The sequence below is a fragment of the Eulemur rufifrons genome, chromosome 7 (genome assembly GCF_041146395.1).
Source record: "Eulemur rufifrons isolate Redbay chromosome 7, OSU_ERuf_1, whole genome shotgun sequence".
NCBI classification, from domain to species: domain Eukaryota; kingdom Metazoa; phylum Chordata; class Mammalia; order Primates; family Lemuridae; genus Eulemur; species Eulemur rufifrons.
The window spans coordinates 67,858,131-67,881,717 of record NC_090989.1 but is presented as its reverse complement, the minus strand read 5'-3'; the positions used below and the strand labels follow the sequence as shown (position 1 = coordinate 67,881,717).

General features: G+C 37.5%; 2 protein-coding genes and 1 non-coding gene across 5 annotated transcripts in view; 2 read left to right on the top strand and 1 right to left on the bottom strand.

Moving 5' to 3' along the window:
• The window catches only part of LRCH3 (leucine rich repeats and calponin homology domain containing 3), a 96,602-nt gene extending 84,444 nt beyond the window's left edge, over positions 1-12,158 (top strand). For all 3 annotated transcript variants that reach the window (XM_069472726.1, XM_069472728.1, XM_069472725.1), the window contains 4 exons: positions 926-1,044; positions 1,727-1,864; positions 3,026-3,103; positions 10,139-12,158. In XM_069472726.1, coding sequence (XP_069328827.1) covers positions 926-1,044; positions 1,727-1,864; positions 3,026-3,103; positions 10,139-10,264 — 461 coding nt within the window. In that variant the 3' untranslated portion in view covers positions 10,265-12,158. The remainder of the gene's footprint in view (positions 1-925; positions 1,045-1,726; positions 1,865-3,025; positions 3,104-10,138) is intronic.
• Positions 12,159-15,356: 3,198 nt separating this feature from the next.
• Positions 15,357-23,587, bottom strand: part of IQCG (IQ motif containing G) — a 44,121-nt gene continuing 35,890 nt past the window's right edge. The window contains exons 7-9 of the mRNA XM_069472724.1: positions 18,391-18,522; positions 16,961-17,062; positions 15,357-15,506 (exon numbers count right to left, since the gene is read on the bottom strand). Coding sequence (XP_069328825.1) covers positions 15,375-15,506; positions 16,961-17,062; positions 18,391-18,522 — 366 coding nt within the window. The 3' untranslated portion in view covers positions 15,357-15,374. The remainder of the gene's footprint in view (positions 15,507-16,960; positions 17,063-18,390; positions 18,523-23,587) is intronic.
• Positions 19,645-19,751, top strand: LOC138388777 (U6 spliceosomal RNA). The gene has a single exon (XR_011234267.1). It is a non-coding gene; the product is annotated as a U6 spliceosomal RNA (small nuclear RNA).

Here is a 23,587-nt window from a genome sequence, read left to right as displayed (position 1 = left end):
AACAACTATATATAGTATGTACATAGTGTTTACATTGTATTAGATATTATAGGTAACCTAGAGATGAGTTTAAGTACAGTATACAAGAGGACATGCATAGGCTGTGTGCAAATGCTTTGCCATTGTATATGAGGAAATTAAGCATCTGCCCAGTTTGGTATGAGAAGAGTCCTGGAACCATGGATACTGAGGGATGACTAAATACCCTGACCAGCAGTTTTACTTTTAGAAATACGTATATCAAAAGATACAAACAAAAATATTCTTAACAGCATTATTCATAATGACCCCAAACCCAATGTCCATCAACAGAATGGATAAATGAATTGTCATTTATTTGTGCAATGGAATACTATATAAGCAATGAAAATGAACAAATTATTATACCCAACATAGATAAATCTCATAAATATAATGTTGATCAAAAGAAAGCAGACACAAAAGGATACAGACAATATGCTTTAATTTACAGAAAGTTCAAAAATGAACAAAATTAATCTGCCGTGTTAGAAGTGAGGATACTGGTAAACTTTGAGTACTGATGGGCAAGGAGCGTGAGAGGGGCTTGGGTTTTGGTAATGTTGCATTTATAGACCGATCTGTGTTCACTTTGTGGGGGTAATTTATTGAGCCCTATTCTTATGATATATGTATATTATTTTTCAATAAAAACCTTTTTAAATGGTTGTAATCAAACAAAAGTAGTTGAGTCAAATGGATACTGGATATTGCATAGTTTTTGTATAATGTTCTCTCAATTGTGTATATTTAAAGTTTTCCATCATAAAAAACCTTTTTAAAAAGTCAATCCCAGAAAGTAGAAAGCACTATACCGTACTTGCAAGGAAACCGTGATAAGGCAGCTCTGAGTATTTTGTTAGCGCTGGCAGTTACTTTTCTGTCTTACATACTAATATTTTTCTAGGTCATGCTTCACCCCTTCTTGCGTCTTCTGCACCTACCACTACTACTACAGACCCCATAACAAGACAGAATTCAAGACAGAGAGAGGAAGAGCTGGAATTAATAGATCAACTACGGAAAGTATGTACATTACTTTTGAATTACACTTTTTCAGTGATACTGCTACAGTCTCTAATCCTGTAATCACTTCTTCATTTGACATACGATTTTTAATAGAATCAACAAGTGCCTGTTGTGTGCTGTGTTTCGTGATGAATGTAAAAGAAATTTTGCTATTAGGGAAATTCTTTTCAACTGTTTCTTTAGAAAGTGAGATGACATATTTTATATTCTGTAAAGCTCAATTTCTGGCCGTACTCATTAAAAATTTTTTTTCTTTCTGCCTCTTGTTATAAAGAAATCTTGTAAGAATACTAACAATTTATATGCGTGTACATGTATACACATACTTATCACACTTACATATATATTGAGAATGATTGGCTATCTTATTTTAGAATTGAAAGAGAATCCAGTTTTTTTAATTAGAAAATTATAAATGAATTTTTATTGTATTTTGCACCACTGTAGCCTGGCTGCCATACATATATATTGGATGTCCCTAAATTATTGATTTAGGACAGAAGGATGAAATAGATATTGTGATACTTATTTCCTTTTTATCTTACTTTTTTTTTTTAGGCTGGTCAAGCGAAGCAGTGTATTTTACTTTCTAAATAAATATATTTTATTGTAACTCCATTATGTCCTCTGTGTCAATCACTGTTCAGTTCATATATTATACATTTTTCTGTTCTTTTAGCATATTGAGTACCGATTGAAAGTATCTCTGCCTTGTGATCTTGGAGCAGCTCTAACCGATGGTGTTGTTCTTTGCCATTTGGCCAATCATGTGCGACCTCGATCTGTCCCAAGCATTCATGTTCCCTCACCAGCTGTAGTAAGTTTATAGTGCTAAAAAACATTGGTACTTTTATAGTTTATAGTGCTAAAAAACAAAAGACATTTGTTAAGCACAGTGGCAACTATTGTGCTGGATGTTAGAGATGGAGACAGGAAGAGTCTAGTACCTGCCTTCCTGGTCTCACTTCTAGAGAAAAAATTGACATGTATACAGTAACTCACAGTAGTATGATAAATGTCTTAAGTGTGTAAGAGGTGTGCTTTGGGATACGAAAAAGGGATCACTTAATTCTGCCTGGAGAGTTCAGGGAAGCCTTCCAAGAGGCAGTCAAATTTGAACTAATTCTTGTAATATAAGTGGGGATTTGCTAGCAGGACAGAGAGGGAGGAAGGCATTTCAGGCATAGTATTACTAGATTCAAAAGCTAAGGAAGTTCGGCCGGGTGCCGTGGCTCACACCTGTAATCCTCACACTCTGGGAGGCCGAGGTGGGAGGATCCCTTGAGCTCAGGCGTTGGAGACCAGCCTGAGCACGAATGAGACCCATCTCTACTAAAGATAGAAAAAATTAGCTGGGCGTGGTGGTGTGCATCTATAGTGCCAGCTACTCAGTAGGCCGAGGCAGGAGGATCGCATGAGCCCAGGCGTTTGAGGTTGCAGTAAGCTATGATGACACCACTGTACTCTGGTCTGGGTGACAGCAAGACCCTGTCTCAAACAAACAAAAAAGACTGAAAAGAAATGAACCAATGGTTATATTTGATTGATAAGCTGTAGGTAATTAATTTTTTTTTGCTATTTCTCCAAATTTAAAAACTATTCCCTCCCCCCCTGATTTTTCTACTTAGCACTTGCCTTACAAAATCAAAGCCAAATATGTAAAGTGGGAGGGTGACAAACTACTGCCCACAGGCCAGCACCTGTTTTTGTAAGTAAAATTTTACTGGAACACAGCCACACTTACTTGTTTGCATATTGTCTGTGGTTGCTTTCAAGCTCCTAGTAGAATTGAGTAGTTGCAACAGTTCTTATAGCCCTCAAAACTAATATTTATTACCTGACCACCTAGGTCAGGAAGAAGTTTGCTGACCCCCTGCTCTACAGCATTGTGAGTGTACGAAGCAATTGGCAAGAGTATTTTTAAAGTTAGCAAAATTTTTAAAACTTTGCTAGTAATACCACATTTTTCTCATTGCAGCCTAAATTAACAATGGCAAAATGCAGGCGAAATGTGGAGAATTTCCTAGAAGCTTGCAGAAAAATTGGTGTACCTCAGGTAATAAATTTATCACTTTTTTTGTTACCTAAATAGATTTGGGTATTATAGTTCTAAAATTTCAGAAATGCAACTCTCTAAAATCTTACAGCATCAGCTCTGGTTTTGTGTTATGAGAGTCAATCAAGATACTTTTAAACAGTTTTTGTTATTTCTAAGGACCATACAAAGAAATCATAAACATATAAATTTAAATAATTACATTAATTAATCTAAAATAATTCTATTTTTCTAAACTTCCCCACTTCCTGTTTGACTTGTCTACAACTACATACACAACAAAATCTATCTTTCAAAGTAAATGCATCTCAGATTGAGAATGCTACAGTTGGCTTCAGTTTAACACTTGCTTTAATACTTTTAAAAATATTAATTTTGGGCCCACAAGGTGGCCCACCCTGTAATCCTGGCACTCTTGAGAGGCCGAGATGGGAGGATCACTTGGGGTCAGGAGTTCAACACTCGCCTAAGCAAGAGCGAGACCCCTTCTTTACCAAAATGGAAAAAATCAGCCGAGTGTGGTAGCACACACCTGTAGTCCAGCTACTCCGGAGGCAGGAGGATCGCCTGAGCCCAGAACTTCTCTCAGAGTTAAAGCCTTGTTCCCGTAGCTTTCATGACAATGACTCTCTTTACCCAGTTCAGCATACCTCTTTCTAACTCACCAGGAGTTGACAAGTGAGGCCACAGCATCACTTGTCCAATGAGCAACCTTATCTTTCAGCTCTTTCACACGTTACAAAGTGTGAGAGAAAGAGTCCAGCTTCATAGACCATCTGCATTAGTCAGCATGAATTCCCATGATTGTTTTTCTCCTTTTATTAAGTAGTTCACTCTACTGTTTATTTTTTCTTTTGCTATTTTTTTCTTTTTTTAACCTGAGTTATAAAATAAATTGAAATTTAGGCTAAGCATGGTGGCTCACCCCTGTAATCCCAGCACTTTGGGATGCTTAGGCAGGAGGATCATTTGAGCCCAGGAGTTCAAGCCTGGGCAACATAGTGAGACACCATTTCTACAAAAAATTTAAAAATTAGCCAGACATGGTGGCACACACCAACAGTCCTAGCCACTCCAGAGGCTGAGGCAAGAGGATAACTTGAGCCCAGGAGTTTGAGGTTACAGTGAGCTGTGATACCACTGCATCCCAGCCTGGGCAACAGAGCAAGACCTTGTCTTTTTTTATTAAAAAACAAAACAAAACAAAAAAAACCCTGAAATTACATAAAGTGGTAGTTAGCAAAGACCTTTTTTGTTCCTATGGACAAATTCAAAGCAAATCTTTCATTCAAAGCAAATGAAAGATTTGCTTTGACTTTGTCCCCAGTTAGAGTGCAGTACTGTCATCATAGCTCACTGCAACCCTAAATTCCTGAACTCAGGCAATGCTCCTGCCTCAGCCTTGCAAGTAACTGGGATTACAGGCACGCACAGTTATGCCTGGCTAATTTTCTTTCTACTTTTTGTAGAGACCGATCTCGTTCTTGCTCAGGCTGGTCTCAAGCAATCCTCCTACCTCAGATTCCTAAAGCGCTGGGATTACAGGTGTGAGCCACCACACCTAGCTGCAAATTTTTCATTTGGATATCATATTGTTTTATAAAGCCTGGTCATCTTTTAGAACAAATCATTATTAAACAATTTAAGAGAGGATTTAATATGCTTTCTAAAGAAATAACATGTATTTTCTCCATATTAACAAGCATTTTCTAATAGTCATATGTGCACATTAACATTCAATTCTTCCCTTCTGCATACTGAAGATGTTCCTGCTTACACAAACATGGTCAGTACTTGCTCCAGTTCTATACCACAATAATGTCTTTGGACAAGACAGTGTGGCGTGGGTCAGTGTAGAGACTAGGAACCACAGCAGAGATATGCGTGATCAAAGAGAGGCACTGTACATGTAGAGAGAAGTGCTGAAAACGGCTCCACGCAAGCAAGACATGCTGGCTTAGCCTGTGTCAAAACCTGCTCAAAGTACTGTTTATCAGCTATCACAGTCATTCTACCTGTCCGCTGGGCTTGACAGAATCATCCCTTCTCTCAGATTTAAAGTCCCTACACTGGAATTCTTTCAGAATGCTCCTGCCATCAGTCAGTGTGCTCTAAAACATACATTTAAGTCAGCATTTGCCATGCCCATAGTTAACAGTATTTATTATGAGCCAGCCTACTCCTGTTCCTACCAGAGCTGTGCTATTTGAAAGCAGGTACAGAGATAGGAAAAAATACAATTTTAAAAGACTGGGTCTTTTTCCACAGTGGTTAGACTGGGGATCTTAACACATCCTTCCTCCCTCTCCCCTGCCACAAAGAGGAAATGGACGTTCCACAGGGGCCACCTCTTCCTTCTTTCTGCCTTCCACCCAAGTCCCTACCATCACCATCACTAACAATTTCAGATGGGTTCCTATTATGCTGCTACTTCTGCTAAAAAATTAGTCATCTGCCTAGAACAAAGTTAAGGAAAATGAATAAATATACATAGTCTGGCTGGGCACAGTGGCTCACACCTGTAATCCCAGCACTTTGGGAGGCCAAGGCAGGAGGATCATTTGAGCCCAGGAGTTGATACCAGCCTGGGCAACAGAGCGAGACCCTGTCTCTGCAAAAATTAAAAAATTAGCCAGGCATAGTGGTGCACACCTTGTAGTTCTAGGTAGTCAGGAAGCTAAGGCAGGAGGATCACTTGAGCCCAGGCAGAAATTCAGGATTACAATGAGCTATGATGATCAGGCCACTGCACTCCAGCCTGCGCGACAGAGCTAGACACTAGCTCTTAAAACACACACACACACACACACACACACTCTCTCTCTCAACAGTCTCTCTCTCCTTGAAGTCTTAGGTTCAAATTATTCTAAAGTCCCCCTATCTCCTCTTTTTCCTTTGTTCTCCCCCACTTCTGCTCATTCTAGCCTTTACCTAAGCATCCCTACTTGTTCTGTTTGACTTGAAAAGAAAATCCTGGATGTAATAATGATTGCTGTTGAAAATGTAAAACAGAAAACTTAATATTGTAAATATTTGTCAGATTCTATGCCCAGATAATATGTCTAAGGGTAAATAATGTCCTTTCTTAGTATAACTTTTAAAGTGCTATACAAGTTAAAGAATGAATGAAATACTAAAGAATAATTCAAGTATTAAAAACCTCTGATGAGGTTGGACAAGTGGGTATTCATTTTATTATTATGCTTTTATTAAATGTGTTATATTCAAAAAGTATAATGGGTAATTAAAACCTTGTATTTGAGTCTAATATCTTATGTCCTACAGTTATTATATGTTATGTGTTAAAGAATATTTCCATTTTGTAAAGTCCAGAAATTGTTTTTATTTATTTATTTATTTATTTAATTTCTTAATCTGTGAAATGGAGGGTTTGGATGGTCTCTAAGGCCCCTTATAGCTCTACATTCATTTTGTACATATTAATGAACTGGACTTGGCTAACATGGACTTGACCTGATTTTTAAGAGGAACACCGAATCATTTGGTACATTTGTTTTCTCGGTAGCAAATTTCCCCTGATTATTAGGCTTTCCTCATGCTTTGAACCTTCTTGATACACCTGGCTTTCTCTGAGAACTTCCCTCCCCTCCGTGTGCCGCAGTTTTTGTCCTTGTTTTCTGACCTGTCCCTTTCTTGTTAATAGGGAAGAATGAAAATCAGAAAGAGGTTCCTTCATATAGACCTACTCTCAGCCCTCACACAACCTTAAAGCAATCCAGTTCTGTTAATTGTACCCTTAATGTTCATACTAGTCACCAATATGCAAATTTTATTCTGCTATTTAGAAGCAAAATCAAGCTCAGAGCACAGAAGATCCTTTGTAGTTTTGGTTTTCAGCATTTTATTTTCATTCCTCATAATAAAAATGTTATAGGACATGTATCTTTGAATATGACAAATGATCATATTGAAATCTATACTCAAATCTGCATTTCTGATGCACTGACTTTGTTTTTCTGTTTTCCTTTCCTGCTTACACTTTGGACAGGACAATCTTTGTTCCCCTTCTGACATCCTTCAGCTAAACCTCAGCGTTAAAAGAACTGTTGAAACACTACTTTCTCTTGGGGCACATTCAGAAGAATCCAGTTTTGTCTCTCTGTCTCTCCAACTTTTGGGTTTTGTGGCATTTTATTGTACTTTAATGTTAACTCTCTGTATGCTTTATTACTGGATCTTCCCCCTCTAGCTGAAAGATTGCATTCCAGTGATTTTCCACCTCATTCCTGTGCTTGGTAAAGGAGGTTTGTTTCTTACCAGAATTATTTACATACGTGCTTTTTTCCTCCCTAGCCATTAAACAGCTAACCAATAAAGTAGATAAATCCTTTCCTCGTAGGTACAGATGAGCAGCCCATCACATTAGTAAACATTTATGATTGCTAACAAAGAATAAAAGACCAGCATTTTTTCTCCTGGTCATTTGTTCATTTTCCTGGCCTGTGGCTTTGTTTGTCTCATCATAAATGCTGAAGCATTTTTACTAATCTAATCCTGAACTTGTTCTTAGAAAATGACATGAGAACTTTATTTCCAAATGACACAATAAAACCCCCACCTGACCATTTTTCCATGCCTCAACACAAGTGTTGATATTGTAAGTTGCTGAATGTTTTCAACAACTGCTTATAAGGAAAATAGCTGTGCCTTTTTTGGTTTAGGGGCTAATTGGTCACTTAGATTTCTGCATTGAACTGTGTCCTGCAATACTGAATTCTTCCTTTATTGGTAGGCATGGGTCCATCTAAGCATTTGTTGTCTGGATATTTGGAAGGTATTGACCATTTAATCTTAATAATTTTAATTTGCTCAGAATGGTCAAAGATCCTGTAGGTTTCCTAGACTGCCATTCTGAGCCCAATGTATACATTTAAAATAGTACATAGCAAGCAAACGATTTGGAGCTGACCTTTCAGGGTAGGTACCTGGCCAAATTTACTATGTTTGTTATGCTTAACTGAGATTCACTTCTAGAATTCTATTTAAAATTGGAATTTATGTAATTTTGAATACATTAAAACCATCTTAATGGATGAACTTGTATTTTATATGCTGTTGGGAGATTAGCAGGTAAAGTATTAGGCAGCAGTCTCTGTTCTGTACTCGAGACAATGAATGTTGTCTGTCTCTTTCAGAATGCTTAGTAAATTAGTTGCTAGACATTAATGCTTGAAACTGCTTCATAATTGCAGTCAGAGTCTAGTTGTCATAAGTGGTGTTTCTGAACTTTCAGGAATCTTCTGAACTGTTAACAATTGGACAATTGAACTCAAGTATGAAGGGAGATGGCAATGAACGTAATATCCTGTTGTAGAATTCAGCCTGAGGGTCTCATTGCTTTGGTTTTCTTCCATATTAAATGGGATAGTCATTTAACACATTAAAGGACTATTCCCTGTTAATGCTAAAACACTGAACACTGTGATGATGAAAACTTTGCTTTTATATAGTAGTAGTGGCTTCCAGAGTTTGGGAGTTTGGGTGTGTTTTATTTTTAAGATGTCTGAGTCCATGATCATTCTCCGAGTTTTGTGGAGTTTTGTCCCTTTAAAAAAACACAGGCTTGTGTGCAGTTGAGAACACAAAGCATGCCCTCTCACCCAGCTGGAAGGTAAATGTGCATCTAGAAAGCATAAGCCTCTGAGGAATGTCTAAACCACGGGGTCACAGAGGTCACAGGGCACTGCTGGGAAGAGATCAAGGAATCGGCCTTGGACAAAATATGACTCTTCCCAGAGCAAAACACCATGCAGATTCATCTTTAGTATAGATAATCTATATTTGCAGTTATACTCAAAGTATTTCTACAAAGTTGCTAGTTTTATCAGATCAAAAGATTAGTTGCCTTGTTTTATCAAAATAAGAATTAAATAAAAAGAAAGAAGCACAATACCAATAACTGCCTCAAAAATAAATACTTGTTATATTTTTCATTGTAACTGGTTTTATAAAACTTCCTATAATATAGTGAATGCCAATGAAAAATAGAGAAAACCTAGTATTGTCTGTAATAAATATGTACAGTCTCTTTTTTAGTGGAACCAGAATTCTTTCTCTTTGTGAGAGGAATGTCTTTCTTTCTGAATAGTCTTAACAGAAAAGCCAATGATAAGTGTCTTTTTTTTTGTAAGTGTCATTCTTAAGATTTGCCCACCAAACAAATTAAAGGGGCACACAAGATAGATATATGTAACTTCCTTAAGCAAACATTGTAAAAAACTATTCATATATTGGTATTAAGATGTTCCTGACTAAACTCATGTAATAGTTCTCCAGCATAATTCAAGCCATTAAATACCAGGATATGAAATACTTTACTTTTTCAAATACAATTTCATTTTAATTCTGTAATTCAGATTTTTAACTAATTCAGACAGGGCCTTGCGTGAATTATTCACATTAGGGGAAAGTTCTTAAACATACCTAAATCTCAAGAGCTCAGGATACACTGAGTTTCTTCCTGTGATCCTCGCCTGGTCTGTGAACCTGGTTTTCAGAGTCAGGAGTATAATACAGATTATAACACATCCCTTCTTATGCAGTCTGAGTTATATCAGGAAACCATCTTGCATTCCTGTGACATGGAATTTACAAAGTGCTTTCTCTTGAAATGTTATATCTTTCAGTCTGGAGCCATTTGGTATCTTGGAACTGTTTTTGTTTTTCACTTGCCTATTTTATAGATCTGCATTGGTCATTTATTTAAATCAAGGATAAAGGATGTTGCTTTCACTCCACAGTATTCTGTTCTTCCTCTGTTGTATGTATAAATGTATCCTACTTGTCAAATTTCCAATTTTCAAAATGGTCTGTGTATACTTTTAGTTGTATTAATAAAATGACAGTGAGTGTCAGACACCGTCTCTAAATCAGAGGTCTGTTTCTCAGGTACTGACTTGTCATATCTTAGTTGATTATTATAAAAGGGAAAAGAAGTACGTATTTTTTCCTTTCAGTTCTATGATGTTCATCCTATTTTCTCTTTTGTTTTTATTTTACATTGTCCCATTTCAGGAGCAATTATGTTTGCCTCTCCACATTTTAGAAGAGAAAGGTTTGAGCCAGGTTGCAGTGACGGTCCAGGCTCTCCTAGAACTTGCCCCACCCAAGCAACAGCAGCACCAGTTATCTGCTGTTTAAGGACTCCCAGGACCTTGGGCGTTGGCCTAGCCAAAACAAGGAACAGGACAACGTGATTGCTGCTGCCCGCTGTCTGCTTAAACAAAGCTCTTATGTGTTCTTAGAAGGGACTGTCTCCATGATTCCTAACAGGAATATTTTGCTTCATTTCTCCATTTTAGGGGAGGTTATATCCATTTCCATTGAATTTTTTATGAAGACATAGTTGGTTTTCTCAAATGAAACTTCTCTCATTACTGAGAACCCAACACCAAAGCCTAAACTGGCTGTACTTTCCTAGAGAGTAGGCTTATTTCACATACCAGAAAGCATATCTTCTCAGGAAGATATTTGGCTCTCTTGAAGGCCCAAACATGCTATTATCTTTATCTGTTCTCAAGACATCTACAGTCCACTGGTTTCTAAACTTGGTCATTCATTAGAACCTCCTGGAGCATTTGTTAAAATACAGATTTGGGCCAGGTGTGATGGTTCACACCTGTAATCCCAGCACTTTGGGAGGCTGAGGCAGGAGGATCACTTGAGCCCAGGAGTTCGAGGTTGCGGTGAGCTGTGATTGCACCACTATACTCCATCCTGGGTGACAGAGCAGGACCTTGTCTCAAAAAAAAAAAAAAAAAAAAAAATTTGCATTTGGTAGGTCTGGAGTGTGGCCTAAGAATCTGCATTTTTAACACATTTCAGATATTTTCCATGTAGTGGAGACCATTGTTCCAAGATAGATATTTGTATGTTTTGTGGCATTTTTCGGCCACATTTAAAATTAAAAGCTATATTGTGATGACTTGAACTATTCTGTCAAAGGCAAAACAGAAACAACAAAGAAGGCCTAGATTTTGCACACTAAAACAGTGACGCAGATATGGTCGTATTTGAGGCCAGCGTTCTAGGCTTCCTTCCAACTCCAGTCCACCACTGCGTCATGTTTTTTTGGTAGAGGATGGTCTCTGTATCATCCTGCTGTTATCTTTAAGCCGACATGTGCTGCTGTGTGACATCTGCATTGATTTCATTAAGCCACCCTCACCACTGCCACCACCCCACCACCAATGCTGCTCCAGGACACCTGGACCTGCGGACACATTCCCTTCACAGCAGACATACGTCTAGCCCCCCAGCTAATGGAAGGCCTGAGAACAAAGCAAAAGGGAATAAAGGAAAAGCCAACTTTCTTTTATTTCTTTCAGGCTTCTGCCAATTTCTGTGGCTAAATTAAAGCACTTACGGTGTAAAGACAGCTTCTTGTCTTTACATTGTGCTCACCATCTGGCTCCACCACTGTGCCTTACATACTCAACTGGGGGTGGAGTAAAAGGCCCAAAGGTTCACGCACACAAAGTCAGGAGCCTTTATTCAAGTTTAAACCACTTGGGTTTTTCTTCCCTTGTATTTGAACCCATTTTAGTTATCAGTGATATCTCTTGGTGTTCACTGCCTTTGTAAACCAAGTAAATAGAATAAGTAAAGATACTAATTATCTAGGTTTTTTTCTGTAGTTGTTAACTGTTCTGGATTTTCTTTACCAGTGTGTGCATTTGAGCATAATGTTATCCCTCTTTTTATCATGTAAATGTAGCATCTACAAGTAGTTTGGGGCTGGTCGATGGTAGGTTATCAGAACTTGCTAAGGTTATCAGAACGTGCTAACATTAGTGTCACTAAAGTTGGTATACAACCCCCCACTGCTAATTTGACTGGCTATAAAAATAAAAATAAACGTAGTTTGGGATAAAATCATGTTGAGCATCTGGCCAAAGTAATGTTTTCTTCCTAGTGCTTGCAGAGAAACAAGTTCATCAGAACATTACCACTTTGTCCCAGTTTAAAATTGTATAACATAAAACATCTGAGGTCAAAGTCCAATCTTTCAGGGTCCTCACAGAACAAAACTTAAATGTCTTATAAGCCATTATATTTACAATTGCAAACAGACCCACCAACCATATAACTGTTCAGAATTTTGCTATGTGTGTTCTTAAACACTACAGGTATTTTTCCTTCTAGTCACCATAAACCTCAGTATAATATACGCCATCAGAAACAGAAACTCAGCAAAGGACAGGACTGTTTTTAACATATTATGTGAAGAATAATTCCAGGAGACATTACATAATGCAATACTTGCAACATTTGCAACTAATTTTCCCATAGGAATAAATGGAAATTTCAATTTCAACTTATTTCAAATTTTGCTCATAACATGAAACCTTATTAATGTGTTTTTATCAAACTAATTCAAATTTGTATGTGAATTGTTAGTAAGAAATTGGTACAGTTTTGGTTGATAATGAAGGAAAAGTATCAAATAGATTGAATTTCTTTTCTATGTCAAGATGCAAAAAAATGTCATGATGCTTTTGTTGGAGAATTTTTCCATCCACTGTTTTTATGTACTTTTTTTTTTAAAAAAAACTGGAAACAACCAGTTCAGTTTAACATTTAGCCTTGCTAGACTCTAGTGTAAGGTGAAGATGACCTTGTGACAGTTCCCTCTGACTAGAAGCAGTGACCTTCCCAACACTCCAAGTGTGAACAGGCTGTGAGCTCCCCAAACGGCCCCTGCCACCGACAGAGATTTTATGTCAGCAGTTTCCAGGCTTTCAAACTCAGCTCCGTTTAGCACTCCAAACCAGTTTTCTCTTGTAATAAGCAGGTCTGGAAACAACTCATGGGAGGAGGGTCCCTTGTATTTGGCTAGGATGCAGAGTAGAATGCTTAGTTGTAGGTCACTTTCCTTAATAGCTTTTTAAAATACAGCCTTACAGCTAATCAAGGAGTTTGTGATTTCTCTTACTTTCTACAGCTCAGCAGTGACTAACGATGTATGACTATGCTGATGAGTCTCATGAATTTTTAAAAACTAAGGACTTAAATGGTTATAGAAATGAAGGAAACATGGATATTTAGAAGCCTTTTTATATACACATTGCAGTAATGGTTTACAGCAGATTTCATTTTATTTCTGAAAATGTGGTAAACATGTAATTAGTAAAGGATTTTGTAAAAGATTGTCCTATATTTGTATGTCTGTAAATATATTGCATAAGTTCTAAGTATAAATATGTCAATATCATGTATGTTATTTTAAATTGCCTGTCTGTATGCCACCTTACACCTTGATATTAAAATAAAAGCCAACACTTCAGTAGCATGTAATAAAGGCTGATTTGGTTTTTGGCTTTTTGTTTTGTTGTTGTTTTAGAAACAGGGTCTCACTGTATTACCCATCTGGCCTTGAACTCTTAGCCTCAAGCGACCTTCCTGCCTCAGCCTCCCAAGTAGCTGGGACAATAGGCACATGCCACCATGCCCGGCTAATAAAGGCTGATTTACAGATGTTCGTATCTTTGCATATTTCCCTTGGCAAAGATGAATCAAGGAAAGGGTATCTGGTTCCCTGAAAGAACATCAGTAGAAACTGGGTCTTCATAATAGGCCTTTGAGATCAAAATTTACTTTTTTAAGGAAGTACAGATATCAAGATTGCCCTATATTTGGAATTAGATAGGAGGCTTAATTCATGAGATGTATGTGACACATTAGGACAGCTTTCTCTCAGAAGTTACCAGCTATGCCATTGGGAAAGCTTTAGCATCCCAAGACATTCTGCTTTGACTAATCAAGGCAAGAATGACCTAGTGGGCTTATTCTTTTTCAGGAGAAGGAAGAGAATGATTGATAGACACTTAATCAGCTTTACTACCTGCCAGGCACAGGTTAGGTATTTTCACATGCCTTATCTCTATTAGTCTCAACACCCCATAAAGTGGGAATTGTTAGTGAGCAAAGCAGCTATAGACCCTACAGTCTCACTTGTCAAAAATATCTCCAAACTAGCCTTAAAGAGAACCTCTGTCCTCACCTTTACTACTTTTAAAATTGTGTATTCTAACATCCCATTTCTATATAGTATTTATAATTTATATCTCTACCTATTTCAGAAGAGTCACTGAAGCAACTTATAATAGGATGTGTATTTCATGCCACCCTCCCCACCCCAATAAAAACACTAAAGTGATGGCCAAGTGCTGTAGCTCACGCCTGTAATCCTAGCACTTTGGGAGGCTGAGGTGGGAGGATCGCTTGAGGCCAGGAATTTGAGACCAGCCTGTGCAACATAGTGAGACCCCTTCTCTACAAAAAAATAGAAAAATTAGCCAGGTGTAGTGGCACACACCTGCAGTCCCAGCTACTTAGGAAGCTGAGGCAGGAGGATCGCTCAAGCCCAAGAGTTTGAGGCTGCAGTGAGCTATCATGACAACACTGCACTGTAGCCTGAGCAACAGAGTGAGAGCCTTGTCAAAAAAAACAAAAAAAAAACAACAGGCCAGGCACAGTGGCTCACGCTTGTAATCCTAACACGCTAGGATTGAGCTCAGGGGTTCGAAACCAACTTGAGCAAGAGCAAGAGCAAGACCCCATCTCTACTAAAAATAGAAAAAGTTAGCCAGGCATGTTGGCACGTACTTGTAATCCCAGCTATTCAAGAGCCTAAGGCAGGAGGATCGCTTGAGCCTAGGAGTTTGAGGTTGCTGTGAGCCAGGCTGACACCACGGCACTCACTCTAGCCCGGGCAACAGAGCGAGATTCTGTCTAAAAAAAAAAACCCCACCAAAGTGATAAAAAATCTAAATGGCAGGCAGGAACCAACATTTATTAAAATTTTACTGGGTATGTATCATGCTCGACACCTGATACACGTCATCTTGTAATTCCTTCTGAACACTTCACTTTTGCTCATAAGAGGTTGACAAATTGGATAAAATCAGAATCAGACACGTGACAGGAATTACTGAAGTTTTAATGGGTCACTGTAACTAAGTCCATCAACTGTTTTTTTTGGTGAGAAAGAGCAAGAGGAATCTTCACATGGCTACTAGAAACACTTCTTCCCAGCAAAATTTAAAATATGAGGAAGCCCGAAATTGATAGTATAAACCCAATTCAGTGTTCGAAAACAATTTTAACAGGCAAAGTGAAGGCAGCAGGCTTCCTCTGGGAATGTCTAAGAAAAACCTGTAGGTGAGTTATCTGTGATGGTACAAGATGCTCTGTACTCCCTCCAAGTCCTCATTCCCATCTCCAGAACAGCAGACAAACGATAACTTGGTCACTTCTTGCCTTTCCACTTATTCTTGTCTTTGCCTTTACCTTTTGAATCCTTGCTATCCTCTTTGTCCTTAGGCAGTTTGAAAGCACCAATTTCCCTCCGTACCACAGTGCCTCGCCACCAGGACTGGAGCTGGAGGAGAAAGGAGGAGTGAGCACAACTTACAGTATACCTGACAAGCTGCATTCTTTCCACCTGAAAGGACTGTCTGATAATGTACCTTCTGTCTGAAGAATGGTCTCCATCTGGGACGTGGAAGTGGCCAGGCCCCTTAATCAGTACAGTGATGCTCCCCTTTTCTGCTTAACCCAGAGCTTAAACTCTAGACTCAAGAATGAAATTCTCAAGGAATAAATATAAGAAGAATTGGAGCAGGCCAATTTTTCCTTCATACTTACAGACCTGACTTCCATGTTCTGATCCCTTAATGAACGTCCAGGTTCCCCATACCTAATAACTAGCTGATCCCAAAGTAATGTTATTTACATAGGCCAAGGACAAAAGCAAGCACTCAGTCAAAAATGGACAAATAAGTCTAGATGACTTCAACAGCTTCCTGGTACATTTCATATCTTTAGTGATTGATTAAAGGGTCAGTTCTCTTAATTTGAAGAAGGATTTAGACAGCTCTGTTGAATATCTTAGTTATTAGATAACAACTGTTCTCAACACAGTCTAGGCTACTTTAAAATCAGACTAAGCCCTAAAGACTAGAAGGAAATCCACTAGTGAAAAGAAAACAAAAGTGGTCTTCAGCTAGTCCTTACATTTTTGCTCTAAATCCAGGAATCCTGACAAATGGAGAATACCATAGAAGCCTGATAAATACTTGCTATGTATATATCTGACTCTCTCCTAATGGAAAGCTCAAACTTGGTTTGGATGCCTGGTCCTGAACGTATTCGAAATTTACTTTTTCAGTACACCCCCCAGTATACAACCCACACTACAGTTTGCCCACTAGGGTCTCAGCCTTCAGAGAGAAGGGCCATTCTCCAGACAACAGTTTCAGTCCAGCTGATACTATTTTTGCATGACAGTTATTGCTTGAAAATATTTTGCAGGATCTGTGACCTGCCAGTTTCATCATTGTGAATACACACAAGTTCACACTAAACTGAAATCTCTCTATTTTTGTCTAAGCTGCTGCCTATCCCTTCCACCTTTTTCAAAAGGAACCTGTATCAGAACCCAGCAGATAGTCTGGGCTGATTTATAAACAGGATTTTAAGGAGCAGTAGGATATTAAAAAGAATCATTCTGTCCAGAGCTGGTTTTGATTATCAATAGTATTCTTATATTTGACCTCTAGACCTAGGTTTTGCTTCCACTACTAACCGCCTCTTTTTCCCCAGATTAAGAGCTGGGGGCATGTCCTTTACTATGTTAACTGTCTCCCTGCACTACAGACTGTGGTGTCCACATTCCAATAATAACAAAAGGGGACGCCTCCTCACAGATCTCCTGTTCTGTGGTAAACTGCTAGGTGTTTGATACATGAATGAGAAATGCTTTGTGCTCCTCAGTGTTAGTTAGGCCCGCTGTGGCAGTGATGGGGCCCCAGGGTGCCGATTATAGTTTTCTACCTTTATGATGCTCTTTAATTCCAAGAGATCCTGTTCTATCTTCTTCCTGCACTTCTCCTTTTCTATACGATCTTCAATGATGACCTGTTCATACTCCCTTATCTGCAAAAGTAGACATTAATCATATGTTACAGTACTCTCTTGGCTAAGCTGTGCCAGCCAAACCTGCACTTTTAATATAAAATTTATACTCTGGTTTTTCTTAAGATCATATAAACCTTTCACCTTTTCAATATAAAATTTTAAAATAAAACATGCTAAAGGTAAAGATGAACCAAAGAAAAGAAAAAACTTACTGCATTCCTAGATTATAAATATTCTCATATTAATTTTATAATTATTCCCCAAATTTTTTCAGTTTGAATAATTCAAATTTAAGTTTTAACATCTTTCAAAAAGGGGGCGTGGTGTAAAAAAACAAGAAAAAGTAAAATCTTTCATAAAAATGAAATACTAATTAATGTGTGATTAATGATCTCAAAATAATATTGCTTTTTGAAAACTTTGGTAGAATATACATCTACAAATAGCAGCTGTCTTTTAAAAGAGAAATTTGGGGCCAGGCACGGTGGCACATGCCTGTAGTCCTAGCTGCTGGGGAGGCTGAGGCAAGAGGATCACCTGAGCCCAGGAGTTGGAGGCTGCAGTGAGTTACGGTCACACCACTCTACTCCAGCCTGGGCAACAGAGTAAGACCCTGTCTCTAAAAAATAAATAAATAAAAGACAAATTTGGGAAATTCTACACTTACTCAATGATGAAATCATAATCAGAAGCTTTTTAGAAATCATCATTTACGAATTATGTTTAGAGACCATAAAGTAGAAATAATAGTATCTATCTCAAGGGGTTGTGAGGGTTAGATAAGTTATATGTGTAAAATACTAGAAAAGTGCCTGGGACAGCATAAGCACTATGTAAGTGTTAGCTTCTGCTATTGTCCCATGGTCATTGTCATCGTCATCATCAAAAATTAATCCCACTAGGCCGGGCGCGGTGGCTCACGCCTGTAATCTTAGCACTCTGGGAGGCCGAGGTGGGTGGATCGCTCGAGGTCAGGAGTTCGAGACCAGCCTGAGCAAGAGCGAGACCCTGTCTCTACTAAAAATAGAAAGAAATTATCTGGCCAACTAAAAATATATATAGAAAAAATTAGCCGGGCATGGTGGCGCATGCCTGTAGTCCCAGCTACTCGGGAGGCTGAGGCAGTAGGATCGCTTAAGCCCAGGAGTTTGAGGTTGCTGTGAGCTAGGATGACGCCATGGCACTCACTCTAGCCCGGGCAACAGAGCGAGACTCTGTCTCAAAAAAAAAAAAAAAAAAAATTAATCCCACTGGTTTACAGATACACCTTCACTTTTGACCAAAAATAGCATTACCCAGCTTAGTTACCACTCACTTCTCAGTGAGTACCCTTACTACTTCCTTACCATCTTTGCAAATTCTTGAAGGCGTGCTAAGTCACTGGCCTTTGCAGCTTTGAGAGCATTTAGTTCATTCTGTTTCATTTCTGTGTCCTTATCATATTTCTCCATCCAGAACTCTAGCTTCTCCTCAAGTTTCTATTAGGAAAGAACATTAAAACATGGCATACATCAGACATAAAACAGTATATACTGTATGATTCCATTCATATAGAGTTCAAGAACAAGCAAAACTTTTCTATAGTGATAGAAGTCAGACCAGTGGTTACTTATCTGGGTGGAGGGTTGGGTTACTGATTGGGAATGGGGCATGAGTGAGACCTCTGGGATGCTGTAAGTTTTTTATCTGGGTGGCAGTTATGTGGGTGTATATACAGAAATACTCATCAAACTATACACTCAATATTTATGCACTCTACTGTGTGTTACTCAATTTAAAATTGGGGGAGGAGGATCTTCCAGATGTCTGGATAAGGGAAGTTGCAGTGAAGAAGAAAGAAGTAAAGGTAGGAAGAAAAGTCTGAAGGATAAGGAATAGCATCAGACATCTCTTTGATTGACAGCACTAAGTATTGACTATAGTCAAGAAGGGTGCTATGTCTTAAAATTCTAAAATAAAATGTGATTCTAAGATTCTATACCTAGCCAACCTAGCATTCAAACATTAGGGAAAGAAAGACTATACCCAATCTTTCTGAAAGAGTTACTCAAGGATGTACTGTAGCAAAATAAAATGAAATGGGAGAGAAACCAGTAAAATATACATTTAAGCTATATAATACATGATACCTTTTTTTCTTATTTTTTCCAGTGTATTTCAGAGGGTACAAATATATGATACTTTTTAGTAATAAATCATAATCTGGAACTAAAATCCCAAAGTAGGCAGTACAGTCTAGTAGAAAGAGCACAGGCCCTAAAGGTAGATGCGTAGGTTCAAATCCCAACTCTGCTACTCAAAGTTTACTTAAATTCTCTAAGCCTCTAGTTCCCTCATCTATAAAACAGTAATAGTACAAACCTCAAAGGGTTGTTGTGAGGCTCAAATAAGATAATCTTTGTAAGGCATGTAGCACAATGCATATATATGAGACACACACATATATATATAAATAAATGATTTCATCACAGGATGTAGGAGAGGAAGAGAAGAGGTAAGTGAAAGTTTCGCCTTAATAAAGGCAAGAGGGTATAACTATTGATTAACTCTACATGTAAGAGAAATAAAAAGTGTAAATACAGGTTAAAATCTTTAGGGTTGTGCTCACTTTGGCAGCACACATACCAAAGTTGGAATGATACAGAGATGATTAGCATGTCCCCTGCACAAGGATGACAGGAAAATTCATGAAGTATTCCATATTTTTTTGTACTTTACAGAAAAACAAATTTTAAGATTACTATTAAAGAACAGAAATGTATAACTTCTAAACTCCTAGGCTATATACCTCAAGAATGAGACATGAGGAGGTGACTTTAGGTGGTACATAGAATAGAATTTTTAAAAAAATATGACTCACAGTCAATAATTCTGTTTAACTTAGAAAGAACATGTCAGTTTGGTGCTATCAAATCTCTTACATCTCTCTTACTCTTGTTAACACTTTCTTTTTCAACAGAGGGAACAGGCTCCAGACAGGCAAGAGAGTCTGGCTACAAGGTAATAACATCATTTGGTATTTATTGTTCTTCAATTTACATTAATTTCTATTTATGGCAAGTTTTCCTTTTAGAGTAAGGATATAAAAATCTTCATTTAAAATAAATTTATCGGCCGGGCGTGGTGGCTCACGCCTGTAATCCTAGCACTCTGGGAGGCCGAGGCGGGTGGATCGCTCGAGGTCAAGAGTTCGAGACCAGCCTGAGCAAGAGCGAGACCCCGTCTCTACTAAAAATAGAAAGAAATTATATGGCCAACTAAAAATATATAGAGAAAAAATTAGCCGGGCATGGTGGTGCATGTCTGTAGTCCCAGCCACTCGGGAGGCTGAGGCAGTAGGATCGCTTAAGCCCAGGAGTTTGAGGTTGCTGTGAGCTAGGCTGACGCCACGGCACTCACTCTAGCCAGGGCAACAAAGTGAGACTCTGTCTCAAAAAAAAAAAATAAATAAAAAAAAAATAAAAAAATAAAATAAAATAAAATAAATTTATCTAGTTGTTTAGGTGAGTAGGTAGAAAATATTAAGTAATAACACAAGTGGTATGTAGATACTACAAAACTATGAAAATGGTATGCAAACAACTGAAGTTTGTACTAGAAAGCAAAAAATTAAACAAAAAAATTCCATCAATCCAAGAAAAGTTAAGAAGGAAAGAAACAACTAGAAAGCTTGAAAAGCAGGAAACATAAAATGAGATGGAAAAATTAAATATAAACAAGTGAAAAAAATCACAATAAAAGTTAACTGGAATAAATCCGCATCTTAGACCATTTAGGCTGCTGTAACAGAATACCATAGACTGGTGGCTTATAAACAACAGAAATTTATTTATCATAGTTCTGGAGGCTGCAAAGTCGAAATCAAGGTGCTGACAGATTCTATGTCTAATAAGGGTATGCTTCCTAGACTCCATCTTTCTGTTTTAACCTCACATGGTGGAATGGGCAAGGGATCTCTCTGGGGTCTCTTTTATAAGGACATTAATCCTATTTATGAGGGTTTCACCCTCATGACCAAATCACTTCTCAAAGGCCCCACTTAGTACTATCGCCTTGGGGATTAGGATTTTAATATATGGATTTTGGGGGGACATAAAACTTCAGCTCATTCCACCCCCTATCAAAATAAAACCTCCTTTTTTTTTTTTTTTTTTAAATCCAGCTATATATTGCTTATAAGAACTGCAGCTAAAACAAAACAACCAGACCAAAAAGAAAGCAGGTTTGGAAATTAATATCTTATAAAATAGAATTCAAGTCAAAAATAATGAGACAAAAAGGGATATTTTATACTGATAAAAGACATACCCTATTAAGAAGATATTACAGTTATGAACCTTTATATTCTAATATGTTTTGGAACATATAAAGTAAAAATTGTTAGCAATACTATACAAGAAATTGACAGATCCACAATCATTGGAGACTATCACACTTCTCTGAAATCAATAGCTCAGGGAGACCAAAATAAGTAACAAAATGAAGAATTTGACAGCTAGACTAATAGACATTTATACAACTTTATACCTAACAGAGAATACATATTCTTTTCAAATATGTGCAATATTAACATAACCTAACCGTAACCCTAAGCCCAAATAAGAGCTCAACAAATTCCAACAAACATAAATCTTACACTCACATTCTGATACCACAATGCAAGACAGTAAGAGTATAAACCTCAAAAGGTTGTTGTGAGGTTCACAGCACAAACATCAAAGGGTTGTTGTGAATAGAAAGCTTACAGTCTTCCCTCGCCAACTCCATCTACTTCAACATTTAAGAAATATTCTTTTAAATCACTTTTGAATTAAAAAATAAATAACAAATTGTAAACTACATACAATTTGGAAAGGAATGACAGTGTAAGCATTATATATCAAAACCTGTAAATTACAGCCAAAAAGACTCAGAAAACATATTGCCTGACATGCATTATTAATAAAAAATAATAAAAGTTGAACATAAATGAATTGAGCATTTAGGAAATTAGACAAAGATTAGCAACATAAACTCAAAGAAAGTACAAGAAAATTACTCAAAGCAAAAACCAATGTGACAGAGAAAACAGATTTGTTCAATAAATGCAAAGGAGGAGGTTTTTTTGTAAAGACCAATAAAATGGTCAAACCTTTGACAAGTTTTCATAAGAAAAGGAGAAAGAAGATACAATTTAAAAAAAATAAAGAATGAAAAAAATGATGTAACTACAAATATGAATGAAATTTAAAAACTGTTAAGAGGCTATAGAGCACAGCTTTATGCTAATAAATCTGAAATCAGTATTTAGGTGAAATGGATTATTTTCTAGGAAGACATAGTTACCAAAAAAAAAAAAATGACTCAAAAAGAGATAAGTGAAGAGATCGATAATCATTTTTAAAAAGTTGAAAAGGTAGCCAAATATCTCTCCCCTTAAAAAAAAGATATCTAGACAAAATTGTTTATGACTGAATTTTACCAAGCTTCAAGGAACAGATAAATAATTTTTTTTCGGAGCATAAAAAGATGGGAAGCTTCCAACTCATGCTGCCAAGCTAGCATAACTCTGATAGCCATACAACAAAGCAGCACCAAAAAAGAAATTTATAAGTTAATCTTACTTATGAAATATATAAATACAAAATAAGTCTATAAATCAATTCTAGCAGTCTATTAAAAGAATAATACATTATAACCAGGTAAGGTTTATCCCAAGAATTTTAAGATGACTCAACATTAGCAAATCTATTTATGTATTAATTAACATATTAAAGGAGAAAAACCATATCATCACAATAGATAAAAAAAATCTATCTCATAAAATTGAGTACTAATCCTGATTAGGAAAAAAAAACTTTAGCAAGGTAAGACCAAAAGGAAACTTCCTTAACTTGATAAAGTTTATCTACCAAAACCTAGAGTAAACCTCATACTTAATGATAAAATAAAAAAAATCCCTACTTGTGTCAGTTATCAATTTAGTGCCTCTCAGCACCAAATTAATCTTTCACTGCCTTGCTTTGTGAAACTGGATGCTTGCTATTATTATATTTCTTTTGCCAGAGAGCAAAATGGTAAGTTTTGTCAGTAGAGGGCGCTGGAGGAACATGACGGGAGGGCTTCTCTCATTGGTCCCAGTGTGGGCTTGTTTCTCGTTCCTAGAGTAGGGCTGCCAGTGGTATGTGTATGGGACACCCAGTGGCATTCATTCACCAACAGGTTTTACTTATACCACCACAGGAGGATTCTTGCTTCCCAAACACATGACCAGGTAAGATTTATTCCAAGAATTCAAAGACGACTCAACATCAGCGAATCTATTAATGTATTTCATGTTTCATCATTGAAAAAGAAATCCATCTCATAAAACTGAGTACTCATCCTGATTGGGGCGTGGGTCGGGGTGAACCTTTTAGTAAGGTCCACAGTTCCCTGCTTGCCAGCTTTATCCTTCCAGTTGTAAGCCAGCTCTGGCCCAGGGCAATCCAGCAAAGGTCTCTGCCTTCCAGAAGGCTACCGCCACATCCTCTCCAATGAGGTCTGAATCTTAGCCTTGGGAAA